The 14445-nt window shown below is 37.3% G+C and overlaps 1 protein-coding gene across 2 annotated transcripts in view; it reads right to left on the bottom strand.

The window, feature by feature from the left end:
• The window catches only part of gak.S (cyclin G associated kinase S homeolog), a 42287-nt gene extending 34145 nt beyond the window's left edge, over window positions 1-8142 (bottom strand). The window contains exons 1-6 of one of the 2 annotated variants that reach the window (XM_018243596.2): window positions 8013-8142; window positions 7337-7882; window positions 5257-5318; window positions 3523-3582; window positions 3119-3233; window positions 962-1104 (exon numbers count right to left, since the gene is read on the bottom strand). In XM_018243596.2, the coding sequence (XP_018099085.1) occupies window positions 962-1104; window positions 3119-3233; window positions 3523-3582; window positions 5257-5318; window positions 7337-7478 (522 nt within the window). In that variant the 5' untranslated portion in view covers window positions 7479-7882; window positions 8013-8142. The remainder of the gene's footprint in view (window positions 1-961; window positions 1105-3118; window positions 3234-3522; window positions 3583-5256; window positions 5319-7336; window positions 7883-8012) is intronic. The other variant, XM_018243595.2, reaches the window with a different exon arrangement.
• Between the last annotated feature and the right edge of the window lie 6303 nt (window positions 8143-14445).

Here is a 14445-nt window from a genome sequence, read left to right as displayed (position 1 = left end):
CTTTACTATGCTATGTGTAAATTTCCACGGGAGGGTAGAAGCATGGCCACCTCGGGGGTTATTTATCAAAATCTGAATTTTTCTGATTATATAATAAAAAAATAGTCCGACCAAACTAGAATCCACAATTTGACTTCATCTATTATTAAAATAAAAAGTTAAATTTCATTGGATAAAATCGAGCGAAAACCCAAATCATACAATTTTTTTTTTAAATTGTTTTCCCTGACTCGCTTGATTTTTTCGGGCTTTCTTCCAGAAAGCCAGATTCTTTTTAGCATTCAGATTTTGACGAATAACCCCCAAAAATTTTAATGTTGTAAAGAAAATGTCTGATTCAACCAACAAGTTGAAACTGCAAAAAATTATGTGAAAGTGTGTAAAAGGTTATGAATGAATTAAACAAAGTAGACATTCAAACAGGAGCAGCATGCACTTTTCTTTTGCAAAGTAAACAGTAGCTAAAGTGGAGAAATTTAAATAACCACATGCTGGTAATACCTGCGAATTATGAATTAGACATGCAGCTCAGAAAGGTGTTACAGGAATGAGAGGGAAAAACTGATGTTTCTATTAAAAGCACCCATATACGGCAGGGCGGAAATGATATGAGTGCATCTTTACAACACACATTCTGTGCCCATAAAGCTTTGTATATGATTTCCAGTGGCACAAAGCTAAAAAGTAATCAGTTAAACAACTCGGTATGCAAAGGATGAAGTGGCAAAGTTAATGCTGCCTGCAGGTTGGGGATAGCTGGTTGCACTGGAAAAAGGAGGTGTCCATATCACTTTAATATTCAACCATTATTTCATCTCAGGCAGCAATTTGAATACTTTGGTTAGCTTTGTGCTAAAAACAATCTGGCCTGTTGGTTGATCACATGGTTGCACTTGGGCACATAACTCTGTAGTAAACAATTTCAGCAAAAAAGAAAATACAAATGTAATTATTCTTTTACCTTGAGGTCTCTATGGATTATTGGTGGTTTTTGGTTATGCATATGCTGAACTGCCCGGCATGTTTGGTAAAAAATTTTCAGAACTGTGTCGCAGGACAGTGGACCTTTACATTCAGCCTTATTTAGGAATTCCACAAGCTGACCTGAAACAAAACAAATTAAAATGTAATAAGAACCACCAAAGTATTTTGCAGACAAAAAAATTAGTAAAACTAAGTCTATTTTTAACATTTCTGTATACTTGGTACTCTACAATGTAGCTAGTAACCATCTTGTAGAGTTACAGTTTATGGGGACGAGTATTTGTTAGTTATTCTGTTTGTAAAAGATATCTATTAAGGGGAGGCAGTGTATAAGTAATTTTAGATTTTATTTTGCAAGTGCAGATCAACCAGAACAGTTTTAAGCAATGGTGAACATGCTTCAGATTTTAACAGGACAGTGTCAGTATCACTTTTAAAACATTTTTCTGTCCACTACTGATGTGCAAGTCGAAAAAAAATTTCAACCTGTCCGCTCCAGACCCGCACCCAACCCTAACCCACCCAGCACTTCTATTTATAGGCTTGTATCCGACCTGGTCATCTCTGACATCAAGAAAGGGTCCCTTGAGTACCCTTTTTGTGATGGTCTCTACGCTCTCCAGAAATACCATAGCTCTAACTGTAACAGGAAGAAGTGTGGAAGGAAAAGACAGAACTGTTAATTGGCTCATGTAACCTAGCATGTTTACTTTGTTTGTGGCACTGTGAAACTTTGGATCCCAGGGGGCAGCCTTTATTTCTGAAAATGGCAATTTTCTATTTAGGATTACCCAATGGCCCATACTATTAAAATTATGAAAATGGTTTATTTACATAAAGCAGGGTTTTACAAATGAGCGGTTATATACAATATGTTTTTATAGAGACCTACATTGTTCGGGGTATAGTTTTCCTTAAAGGGGTGGTTTACCTTCAAGTTAACTTTTAATATGTTATAGAATGGCTAATTCTAAGAAACTTTTCAATGGGTCTTCATTATTTCTATTTTATCATTTTTAAATTATTTGCTTTCTTTTCCTGACTCTTTCCAGCTTTCAAAAGAGGGGACCCCAGCTACAGGCAAATGCTCCATAAGACTACAAATGTATTGTTATTGTTTTATTATTCATTGTTCTATTCAGGCCCTCTCCTATTCATATTCCAGTCTCTTATTCAAATCCAGAAGTGGTTGCTAGGTTAATTCAGACCTTAGCAACCAAATTGCTGATACTGCAAACTAGAGAGCTGCTGAATAACAAGCTAAATAACTCAAAAAACACAAATAATAAACAATGGAAACCAATTTCATACTAAATGTTAACTCTAAGGTTAAAAACCCCTTTAATGCCAACAAGTGTTTTAACGTGACACTGATGCATTTAATGGCAGCATCCAGAGATTAAATAAAGGCAAAAGTTTGGTTTGATTCACACAAAATGGCATGGCAACACATGACTGTGGCATGCATTTATTGCGTGTCTGTTGGACAGTGGTCCACTTCAGTGCTTTGCAGGTCTGCCTGCAGTCATTATGGTCTGCCTGCAGTCATTATGCATAGAGTCCACTGCACAACTGGGATGAATGCACTGAGCATCCAAGTTACAGATTTCATTACATTGATACATATTTAGCTATGTCCTGTTTGTCCAGATCCTACAGCAAAGACAACAGATCCTTTAAGATCTTTCATTGCACTAACAACTTATATGCCCAAATGCATTACTTTCAGTTCCTGCTTTTAAATTACTCTACTAGGAATGTGTTGGATATCTTGTGCACCTAATGTATTCTCATAACAAATCTTCAAATATCTTTTCCACTAAATTAACAATGGTGAGACCCATACCATTCTGAATACTGAATTCCTGCTTGCTTTCTTCTCAGGGTATAACCATCAGAGGTTGTTGTAGGACTGGCCAGAAATAATATTATTTTCTATTATAACAGTGCAAGTATGTTTTAGCGTTTTCAGTTTCTGCCATTGGATCAGAAGATCCAATTAACTATACTACTTTAATATGCAGTGTACATTAGTAACAAAGGGAGACATTTTAGATCAATATCTACTTTGCATTTGCTGTCAAAATATATACGTTGTAAGAGCTGTGGAACAAAGAGAAATAGTGGTTCTTACCACTACACAGTTCTGTAAGGAGGAGAAATTCCCCTTGGCCTGTGTCCGATTCTTCTTTTCCAATTGATGCCGCAGAACAGAACTGAACTATGTTGGGATGGCCAGATAGTTTTTTCTACACATATCTTATCAAGGAAACACTGTGCACACATTTAAGCTTACATTTTTATTCAAGTCCACCCTCAGAATACACAAACAATGCACATTTGCAGGATATCCTCACAGTAGCCTAGAGTAATCTGACAGTACAAGCCAATCTATCATCAGCCTCTTGAAACTTGCATGACAATCATTGGATAAAGCAACCATGATCAAACCAGAAAAAAACATTTATTTTACACTTTTGCAATAAAGTACTAAATAATTAAAGCTTTTAAAGTACAAATTTTGTTTTTAAAGGATACCATGAAACAGATCTCTTGAATAATGGACTTGTTTTTCTCTTCTTCATTGGACAGCAATCTCTATAATAAAAACATTAAATAGTAGATCTTGCAGTAAATGAAATTAGCAAATGTGAAATGACAAACTGTTAATAAAAAAAACACATGAAAACCACACAGGATAAACAAATAAACGATTGTAAAGTTTTTACTTGTGTTACAGATCAGTTGAGCGTAAAAAAAAAAAACCTCAAAATATACTACCTAAATTTACAGTATGTTTTGAATGTGTTCAGTCAGCTGAAAAGAGCCATTCTACTATTAAGGGCAAAAACAAACAATGATAAAATGGGGCTTTATAACTACAATAAGTAAGTAGTTGGTTATAAGAAAGATATAACAGTTTTAATAAGAGTAGGTTGTGTATATATAGTGAATAAAGTACCCCCTCTTGTAAAATATAAGGATATTATAAGTTACTGAAGAGATTCATGAACATATAAAAACACAAGGCTGACTGTTTTTATACAGGTCATGGAATTCCGAGGTAACTTCTAATATCCTCATATTTTACAACTGGGGGTACTTTGTTATAATACCCACGTCAGTGAGTCATGTGACAGAAATGACATCAGAACTCACCATTTATAAGATTATAATTTACAAGATATTCATGGCTTTTATGTATTATATATAAATTAAGATCTGACAGACCCTGTTTTTAAACAACCTCCTATTTTACCTCATTCTGTAAGTTCCTACAATTAACTATAGCCAATGGATATTGAACAGGGTTGCTGGACACAAAAGAAAGATGAGAAACTATGGAGACAACATTCAGAAGCATTGATCTGCTGAACTTTCACATTAAGGCATAATTGCAATTTCAAACACAGCAGTTCTCCAATGGAGCTATAAAAATCAAACAGCCATTTCCACTTGTAGCTTCTTCTCTTTCTACCAATTCATAAAATTTAAATAAAAATGTTTTTTTGTTTTTAAATAAATGCAGATTCCCTCCAGTATGCAGAGATGTCTTTAGTGCTGCGACTACAGTTGAGGCCTTAAAGACATTAATTAATACAGTGTATTTACACTGTATTAATTAATGATTGAAAAGCCCTTCTTTAGGTATCTGGGATTCTGTCTGGTACTTGAGCAAGAAAAGCACATGCACTGCACATGGTACGTAATATGTTACACTCATATAAAAATAAATCATTTAATGAAAATCCCTTGCTCCAAATCTCTTGGGACCTGGGGCTTTCTGGAGAACGCATCTTTCCATAATTTGGATCTTCATACCTTAAGTCTACCAGATTGTAAACATTAAATAAACTCAATTGGCTGGCTCTGTTTCCAATAAGGATTAACTATCTTAGCTTGGATCAAGTAGAAATTACTGTTTTATTATTACAGAGAATAAGGAAATCATTTTAAAAAAAATTGGATCATTGATATAGAATGGAGTCTATGGGAGATGGCCTTTTTCCTAATTTGGAACTTTCTGGAAAACAGGTTTCTGGATAACGGATACCATCCCTTTACTACAATTCAGGCTTTACAACTATAATAACTAATGCCATTATTTTAGGCCTTTTAAATAAAAATTGCTGAAATGTATTCAAGTACTTAGAATACTAAAAGTGGCAGCATCACTGCAGTCCAAATAGGCCATTTTGCTAGTTCGTATTTATAAAAAATAGAACACAACATACATTGATTCGAGAAGCTGAGTACATCAGATTCATTTACCTTGAGTGCATAGTCTTTCCCACTTCCTAAATCTTGGGCTTCATACACAAATGCAAAACCACCTAGAAAGAATGTGAATATTATTAAACAACCAATACTGTGCAGATTCCCCCATTTCAACATTTGTAAATGAGAATCTCACTCTGTTTCTACGATAAAATTTATAAAATATCTGCACAGTATACCTTGTGGGCTGAAGACCATTTAAATTTTTTTCAGAATATCAGTGGCTATATCACACTAGGGGGCCGATTCACTAAGGGTCGAATATCTAGGGTTAATTAACCCTCGATATTCGACTAGGAACTAAAATCCTTCGACTTGGAATATCGAAGTCGAAGGATTTAGCGCAGATAGTTCGATCGAAGGATAATTCCTTTGATCGAACGATTAAATCCTTTGAATCGAATGATTCGAAGGATTTAAATCCAACGATCGAAGGAATATCCTTCGATCAAAAAAAGTTAGCCAAGCCTATGGGGACCTTCCCCATAGGCTAACATTGACTTAGGTAGCTTTTAGATGGCGAACTAGGGGGTCGAAGTTTTTTTTAAAGAGACAGTACTTCAACTATCTAATGGTCGAATGATTTTTACTTCGAATCCTTCGATAGTCGTAGTCGAAGGTCGAAGTAGCCCATTCGATGGTCGAAGTAGCCCAACAAAAACTTCGAAATTCGAAGTTGTTTTAACTTCGAATCCTTCACTTGAAGTTAGTGAATCGGCCCCCTAAGTGTTAATTTAAAGATTACTACCCACATTAGAGCCTGGGTCAGATCATTGCCAGGTTAATATTTGTATAGTTAGCAGGAAACCACTAAAGGAATAAATAACTTTTTTATACTTATAACTTCATATGAAATTGGTAGACAAAATATCAGACACTTGCTAAGAAGTTACTTGAATTCTATATTACAGGTACCCAGCTGGAAAAAAACAAGAAATAACTTTTTTTAAAATATAACTTCATATGAAATTGATATCAGACCCTTGTTAAAGGAGTGGTTCACCTTTAAGTTATTAAGTTTAATATGTTATAGAATGGCTAATTCTAAGCATTTTCAAATGGTCTTCATTAGTGATCAGTGAAATTTTTACCAAGTGAAAAATGACACCCATAGACTCTAATAGATAGATAACTTTTCCTCCTTGGATCATTTACTTACACACGTGGAGTTTTCTTGCAGAAATAATAAGACTGAGGTTGGGCTGTCTTTGGATACATCTTAAAATAAATAAATCTTATTGTTTAAACTTACAACTAAGGGTCAGGCCACACAGGGTGTTTTGGGGAGATTTGGTAGCCTGGCGACTAATCGCCTCGTTTTTGCGGCGACCAATCTCTCCAAACGCATTCCTTGAATCTGCGCCGGCTAAAATGAAAAAAAAAACAAAAAAAACCGACGGCGCTAATCACACGCGCAAGTTCATTTTGAGAAGTTGCTCGAAGTTTCCTCGTGTCGCTCGCCGCGTGTGATTAGCGCCGGCGGTTTTTCATTTTAGCCGGCGCAGATTCAGGGAAGGCGTTTGGGAAGATTGGCCGCCGCAAAAACGATGCGATTAGTCGCCAGGCGACCAAATCTCCCTAAAATGACCTGTGTGGACTTACCCTAAAACTGCAAAACGCAACAGGAAGGGGCAGATTGATCAAAATGTGAGATAAAAGTTCACCACAAAAGAAATTCACTCAGTTTCTATTCAGTCCTATGGGATTTTTAGGATTGTATTTAGCAAATGGTGAATTCTGACTTTTCAGTCATTGATAAATACGATTCTACAATCCCACAGGACTGAATAAAAAGTAAATAGTTAGTTCTGCCCCAAAATGAGACAAGAAGATTGTGAGGCGTTAGGATAATTATTTCCAAATCCTCTGAGAGAGTAAACAAGAGCGCAAAAGATGGTGGCAAAGGCGCCACAGTCATCTTCCTCTATTGTTCTTTAACTCCCAAAAACACCTGTAAGGGCGGAGGTTGCGTCACTTATCCAGGGTGAATCGGTGAAGACCCCCTGACCGCTCCCAGACAGGTGTATAACTAGGCCGAGCGGATTCCTTTATTATTTTCTCTTTTTTTACTCACCCTCAGCGATAACTCGCTTGACCCGCATCTTCATATCTCCCATCTCAACCGTCTGTCCCACGAAATCATGTTGGTCCCGTCCTGCACCACCGAGAGACCCCGGACCTGCTAGAAAATCCAATGCGGACTGCAGCAGTGACATGTCACGGAGAGAGAGGAGGGCCTGTACCCTTCCGGTGTGTTTGCAAACTGGTTGTCACAGCTGCTGACAGGACCCGGCTCTTGCTCCTACGTTCCCTGCCGCGGCTTCCGGCCTTGCTCCGTCTTCCGCGTACGTGACGTCAATATGCCGGTGACGTACCATTGCATTCCTCTCGGATTTCACGTCCCCACCAATCTCCGGTGTCTTTACAGCACACCTGCAGGCGAACTAGTGTACTGCCACTGAATGTATGAATAGTTCCTAAACCAGGCGGAGATTGATTGGGTGCCTATCTTACCATATGCACCGTCCTACTACTGGTGGTGGATGCCGGACCAAAAGTTACCTGAGCTGAGATGCGTCACGTGCTCCTATTCTGCTGGGAAACATTTTTAGCTCAGTCTCTAGGGGAGATGTTAAAGGAGAAACAAACCCTTAATAAAAAAAAAACAAACAAACCCTACATAGACCCCTTCCCTCCTCCCCCTCAGCCTAGTTGCCCCCATGGGCAAATGCCCCTAACTCTTTACTTACCCCGCAGTGCAGATTCTGTCCAGAGGAGTTCACTGGGGTGCCATCTTCTCTTCAGAATGAGAGCGGTGGAGCAGAGCATGTGCAGTTGTCGCAATTTTCTGTTTTGCGACAACTGCACAGAGTTATGGGCATTGGTGGGGGGGGGCAGTAAGGCTGGGGGGGAGGAGGGAGGGGGTCTATGTAGGATTTTTTTTATTAAGGGGTTGTTTCTCCTTTAAGGCACTGTCAAAAACATGGCATTCCTTATCTAATGTATCATTTTCCTGTTGTGGTGGGACTTTCTTAATTGCAATACTTTTGCCCACTAGGGTTTTCCCACATCTAAGAGTAAATACAGTGAAACTTCGATTTTAAGTATCCTGATTTTAAGTTTTCCCGCATTTTACATTATTTATCTGTGGTCCCACCAATTTATAATACATTTCAGTGGGTGCATTTACCTGATTTTAAGTGTTTTTCCAGATTTTACATCAAAATTTTGTCCTGATGTTCCCAAAAACTGCTTTTTTTCCTCTATCAATGTTATTATTTATGAAATAAAGAGTTTTAAAATGCCAACCGGGTGTATATTTTGCCATGGTTCTGCCTTTAAATGGTCAATTCCAATTAGTCTGCCCCTTATACAGTCCTGCACCAATCACTTATTGCTTTAGGTTGTGTATGTGACTGACAGAGAGGCCTTGCATATGTCCCCCTAGTGTAACATTAATGCTGCAATGCTATTGTTATTAACACAGTAAATAGTGTATCTCAAAGCAAAACGGATTCCTGTGCTTATATCCTTTCAGTACTTGAAGAAAAAGTTACTTTAACACATTTCCCTGATTTTACATTTTCCCTGATTTTGCATAATTTTTTTCTGGCCCCCTGAAAAGTACTGCATTGTGTTGTGTATCCGTTTTTCTTTTTGTATGCAATGTTATTCTTTTAAGTAAAGGTTTATTTAAGAGTTAGACAGGAAGAGGAAGTATGTAATGACAAGCATTTTAATTTGTCATAGTATCTAATGAATTTGCCTGTACATTGTACAGATATACATCCACTTGCACTTCTTATAAGTTATTGTGGTCAACTGAACTAGTCACCAAAGTGATTTCATAAAAGGGTCATCCAGCCAAAAACATTTTTGCTCAGGAAAATGTAAAACATTCCATTACACATTAATTACAGACTTGCTATTGTTTTAATGTCATCAGGGCCATGGGCGTAACTACAGAGGAAGAAGATTATATGGATGCAGGGGGGGGGGGGGTTGGAGTATAGAGGGCCCAACTAGGCTCTAATTAATGAGCAATTTCAACATAGCATTGGTCAACATTTTGGGACCCTAAATTGAATTGGCTGTGGGACCATCAGTACCATCTAGTTACACCAGTGTTCAGGGCTGCCATCATGGACCCTGGGAAGGGAGACCAGAACCTATTTTGTCATCTTACATGTAGGACAGGAAGCTACTGACATGAGGGCAAAAGAGAAATAAAAATCTATATTTGAGTGGAATATTGGTGTGGTGAAATGATGTCTGTCCAGGCCCAGATTTGTGGGCAGGCCACAGAGGCCCGGCCTAGGGTGGCAGAGTTCTGGGGGCGGCACTCCCACTAATCACATCTGAAATGGGGAGAAGTGCCAGTGATCAGCAGAGAGTAGTTAGGGGAAATGTGAGCATGGGGGTGGGAGGGGGATATGGTGTAAATGGCTTAGGGGCACACCATTTTTAAATCCAGCCCTGGGTCTGTCTGAATGTTGAGGGTATTGTGAAGGCTCTCTTGAAAGTTCTGACACTCTTTAGTGGACATAGATCAGGGTCTATTCTCTGCCCTGGCCTTTGAAACATTGTAACATAAGCCAGCCAATTAACAGACCTGTCTTGCTGAAGGAGACTGGCTTTTGCAGCATTGTTTAAAAAGTAACAAGGAGTTAAAATGCTGTTTTCGATAGCAATTACATTTACAAATAACTTTTAAAGGTGTTTTTCACCTTTGAGTTAACATTTAGTATGATGTAGAAAGTGATATTCTGAGACAATTTGCAATTGGCTTTCATTTTTTATTTTTTAAGGTTTTTGAGGTATTTCGTTTTTTAATCAGCAGCTCTTCAATTTGCATTACAAAAAAAAATTGGTAGCTAGGGTCCAAATTACCCTAACAACCAAGCATTGATATGAATATTATACTGGAATATGAATAGGAGAGGTCCTTACTAGAAAGATGAAAAATAAAAATTAGCAATAACAATAAATGTGTAGCCTTACAAAGCATTTTCTTTTTAGATGGGGTCAGCGACACCAATTTGAAAGCTGGAAAAAGTCAGAAGAAAAAGGAAAATAATTATAAAACTATAAAAAAAAAATAATGAAAACCAATGGAAATGAGAATTGGCCACATGCTAAAAGTTTTCTTAAAGGTGCACCTCCCTTTAAAGCACAGCAATTTTTTAAAAATATTGGAAATTGGTTTTCCTTTATTACTCAAAAAAATATTGGGTTGACATGTCCTTTAAACTACCGGTGTATTTTGTAGCTCTGTTTTGCTCTGTGAAGAAACAAATACAAAGTCTATGCACATAGTGATCTTCCCAAAACTGAACCTAGGTCCACACAGTTTGAAGGGTAAAATAATTTAAAAAATCAGTGTTAGTAGGTTGTAGTTTAATTATTACAATCTAGTTCAGGTTTTTGGATTGCCTTTCTATTGTGCCTCAGACAAGTCACAAAGGTCAATTATTCTAGGACAAAAAGTTAATACAAATAAGGTGATTTGATTGTTATAGTTGTTATTGTAACTGCTGCGGGGCTCTCAAAAAACAAATTTAAAAATGTACCCAAATTGCTACCTATTAAAAAATATGTAAACATTTCCCAACCAATGGCAACCAACAGCAACAACCCCTTGGATGTTGCTTTCAGTGGCCTCGAAGCAGGTGCTTATTTTTGAATTGCTGTCTTGGAGGCAACTTTTTGCTGCATAAAAACGAGGCGTAATGTCAAGTACAGTAGAACCTCCTGTAGGCTGCCATTCCACATAGGGGCTACCAAATCCCCAGGAATCTTTTCATGTTTTAGTTGCTCCCCAACTCTTTTTACATTTGAATAGGGCTCACTGGTAAAAAAACAGATTGGGGATCCCGCCTTCTCTCTCCCACATTGACCCCATGCAAATTATTCTTCTCTGATGCACACCTATGGCTGTGGAAGCATTGTGCTAGCAACCTATGTCTACTGCCTTGGTTATACAAACATGGTACTGGCAACCAGATTGGATAGGCTCATTCAGAGGTTGGTGCTTTTGGGGTCAAGAATGGCAAGCAAAATTATTAAGTGACAAGAATGTCATATTCAATAAGGTCTTGTGGTAAAAAATAAAAGACAGCAGAGGTTGTTGAGGATTTATGGAAAATAAAATGGAGCAGGGCTACTCAGATATAGGTAGCCAATTTTATTAGCTGAGATGAGAAGATTGCAGTGAAACAAATGAATGCAGTACAGCACTGTAGGCTTGTGTTACTCGTGTCATTAAAGCTAACAGATATAGATTGTTGAGATTGGAATTGTTGAAAGACTTTCCTTATTCTGGCACAGAAAATAGCTATGTGTTGAAAATTATTGTGCAAGAAAAAAGTAGGAGTCGTTTTTCCCCAAAGCTACATCTATCTCTCTCCACACAACATTATATATCACTTTCAGGTGTAAGTACTTTTTATAACAACAACTGCAAGGCACAGTTAATTCCATATTAGAAATATCAAAGTAGAAATATCACGTTACCGTGATGCTAAAATCTTTATTGAAAATGATTTAAAATCAGTTCTTGAAAGAGGAACTGGATAAAATGGGATTATAAGTATTGCATTTTTTTGTACACAAAGATACAAAGGACAACAATCAAATAATTTGACATTAATGAAACTTGACAATTCAGGAAATGCTAAAAAAAAAGTTACCACATGGGATTGGTATGTTTCTGTGCAAGGGTTTACCAGTTGAAATATAAATATAGTGGGGCTCATTTATAAAAACTTTGCTTTGGAATTTCCCAAGTGGTTATAAATGACCCCCATAGACAGATGTGCTGCCAACCTAACAAGCTCACACAAATAATACAGAGTCTTTGTTCAACCTAAACACTTATTTAAACTGATTCCACTTCTCTGTTTACTAAACTTTAATTTCCAGCAATTCGCTAGGTAAAGTTCCTTTGAATATCTTGGATGCCTGTTTGTTAAACCATCCATCTTTTCTATCTCTCTGTAAAGATTGTTTACTGAAAATTTGCCACTAAGGCCAAAAGCCTATTCCTCCCGCTACAAATACTTTGTTTAGTCTTCTAACGTCAAATGGCTCAAAGGCACCTCTGAATGTTTGGGTAAGGTCTTCCTTTTCAGCTCTACTTGATTTGCAGTCTTTCCAGTCAGCTTGGGTGGGAATATTCAAAATGGCTTCACTAGCCAATACTTCCCTGTAATTGGAAAAAAGCCACCACAAATGTCAGCCAACGACAAACCAAAAAAAATGATGTACCACACATGCTCCACAAAAGAAAACAATAGTAATTCATGCCTTCCAAACTGCAGAGGAAAGTTTTTCTTAATTCTGTGAAAAAGTTTTTCACCACTGTCCAACTCAACATAAAAGTAGGGTGTCCCTGGCTGTGCAATCTAATACAAATTAATTTATTGAATAAGATGTTTTAAGAAATGATGCTAGATTATAGAAGCACAAAAAACTGTATATGTATGTCTACAATTAAAATATAGCAGTTTGAAAAACAGCAGGACCACCAGGACAGAGGTATTTATCTGGGGCTTGGACATTTTGAAAATAAGGAGATTGTTCACCTTTGCATTAACTTTATGACGTAGAGAGGGGCATTCTGAGACAATCTGCCATTGGTTTTCATGTTTTATTATTTATGGTTAGCTTCAGCAGCTCTCCAGTTAGCAATTTCACCAATCTGGTTGCTAGAGGCAAATTACCCTTGCATTAATGTGTTGATTAGAATAAGAGTTTAAAGGTGAGCCGCCCCTTTAATGGGTAATAGCTTCCACTTAGAATAGATAATGTGTCACCACGTAGGACTTTAAGCTCTCTGCCTGTTTCCTTAATTACTAGGAGCAGCAATTCCTGTGGGCACCTATCCAATGCAGCACACCACCGGTTGCAGGAATCCGGGCTGCTGCATCTGATGGCAGGTGTGTTATTGATGCGAAAACCCCGTGGAATTCTCTTCTGTCTATAGTATTCCGATAGGGATACCTCATGGAGGTGCAGTTCCACCTCTTTCTTACGCATCCGTAGTAGCTTATGTATGGTAGGTCTCTTTGCTCCCCATTTCCCCGAAGGTGTCTTTAAATGTCTCTGTGAACAGAATCCGGTCCACCTCCTCCAGTGTGTACGGCCTGTAGTCCTGCTGAGATGTCCTCTCTATGCTGTTACTAGTTCTCTTAGGGTACACGATCAAAAATGATAAATGTTTTTGAGAAAAATGAGCAGATGCACGCCAATATACGTTTTTCAGGGGACCAAAAAAAATTATGTAAAATCAGGGAAATGTGTTAAAGTAACTTTTTCTCCAAGTACTGAAAGGATATAAGCACAGGAGCCTGTTTTACTTTGAGATACAATATTTACTGTGCTAATAATAAGGGTTAAGCATTGCAGCATTAATGTTACACTATGGGAGGCACGTGCAAGGTCTTTCTGTCAGTCACATACACAACCTAAAGCAATAAGTGACTGGTGCAGGACTGTAATAAGGGCAGACTAATTGAAATTGACCATTTACGGCAGAACCATGGCAAAATATACACCTGGTTAGTTTTTTAAACCTCTTTATTTCACAAATAGTAACACGCATAGAGGAAAAAAAAGCAGCCACTGAAATGAAGTGATTGTGTTAAAAAAAGTCTCTAGTACCTCACATTTTTATGCAATCTTTTTGTTCAACCCACTTTCTGCATAATGGGCTTACGGATAATGGATCCCATACCTGTATAAGGGTATAAGTATATTTGTGTTATATGACACACATACCTCAAGAGAAATCTCAGATCCACTGACTAAATGCTTTATTCAGCAAGTATAATTGTTAAATCAAAACCAAAAGATTATAGTAATGTAGATGATTGGTATAATGTGAGTGAGAATCTAAGATCTATGGAGATTATTGCAGAAAAAAGAGAAGGCTTGTGTTTATTTTAAGACAAGTAAACATGAACTTAAAAAAAATATATCTTTAAGGAAACTGTATTTTTAAAGCTTAAGGGTTTTAAGGAAATTGAATTTTTAAAGCTTAAGGGTGTAGTAATGGTGAATAAATGATATAAGAGAAGGACTGAATCTCACAAGATAATTTTTCTAATGCACTAATGCAATATACTAATAAAACGGTACACATACTAAAATATGTTGACATTGTATTATTTTTTTTCCTTCTGC

Source organism: Xenopus laevis, chromosome 1S (genome assembly GCF_017654675.1).
Source record: "Xenopus laevis strain J_2021 chromosome 1S, Xenopus_laevis_v10.1, whole genome shotgun sequence".
In the NCBI taxonomy this organism is placed as follows: Eukaryota; Metazoa; Chordata; class Amphibia; order Anura; family Pipidae; genus Xenopus; species Xenopus laevis.
Note: the sequence above shows the minus strand (reverse complement) of the source record. Positions and strands in the feature narration are given on the sequence as shown.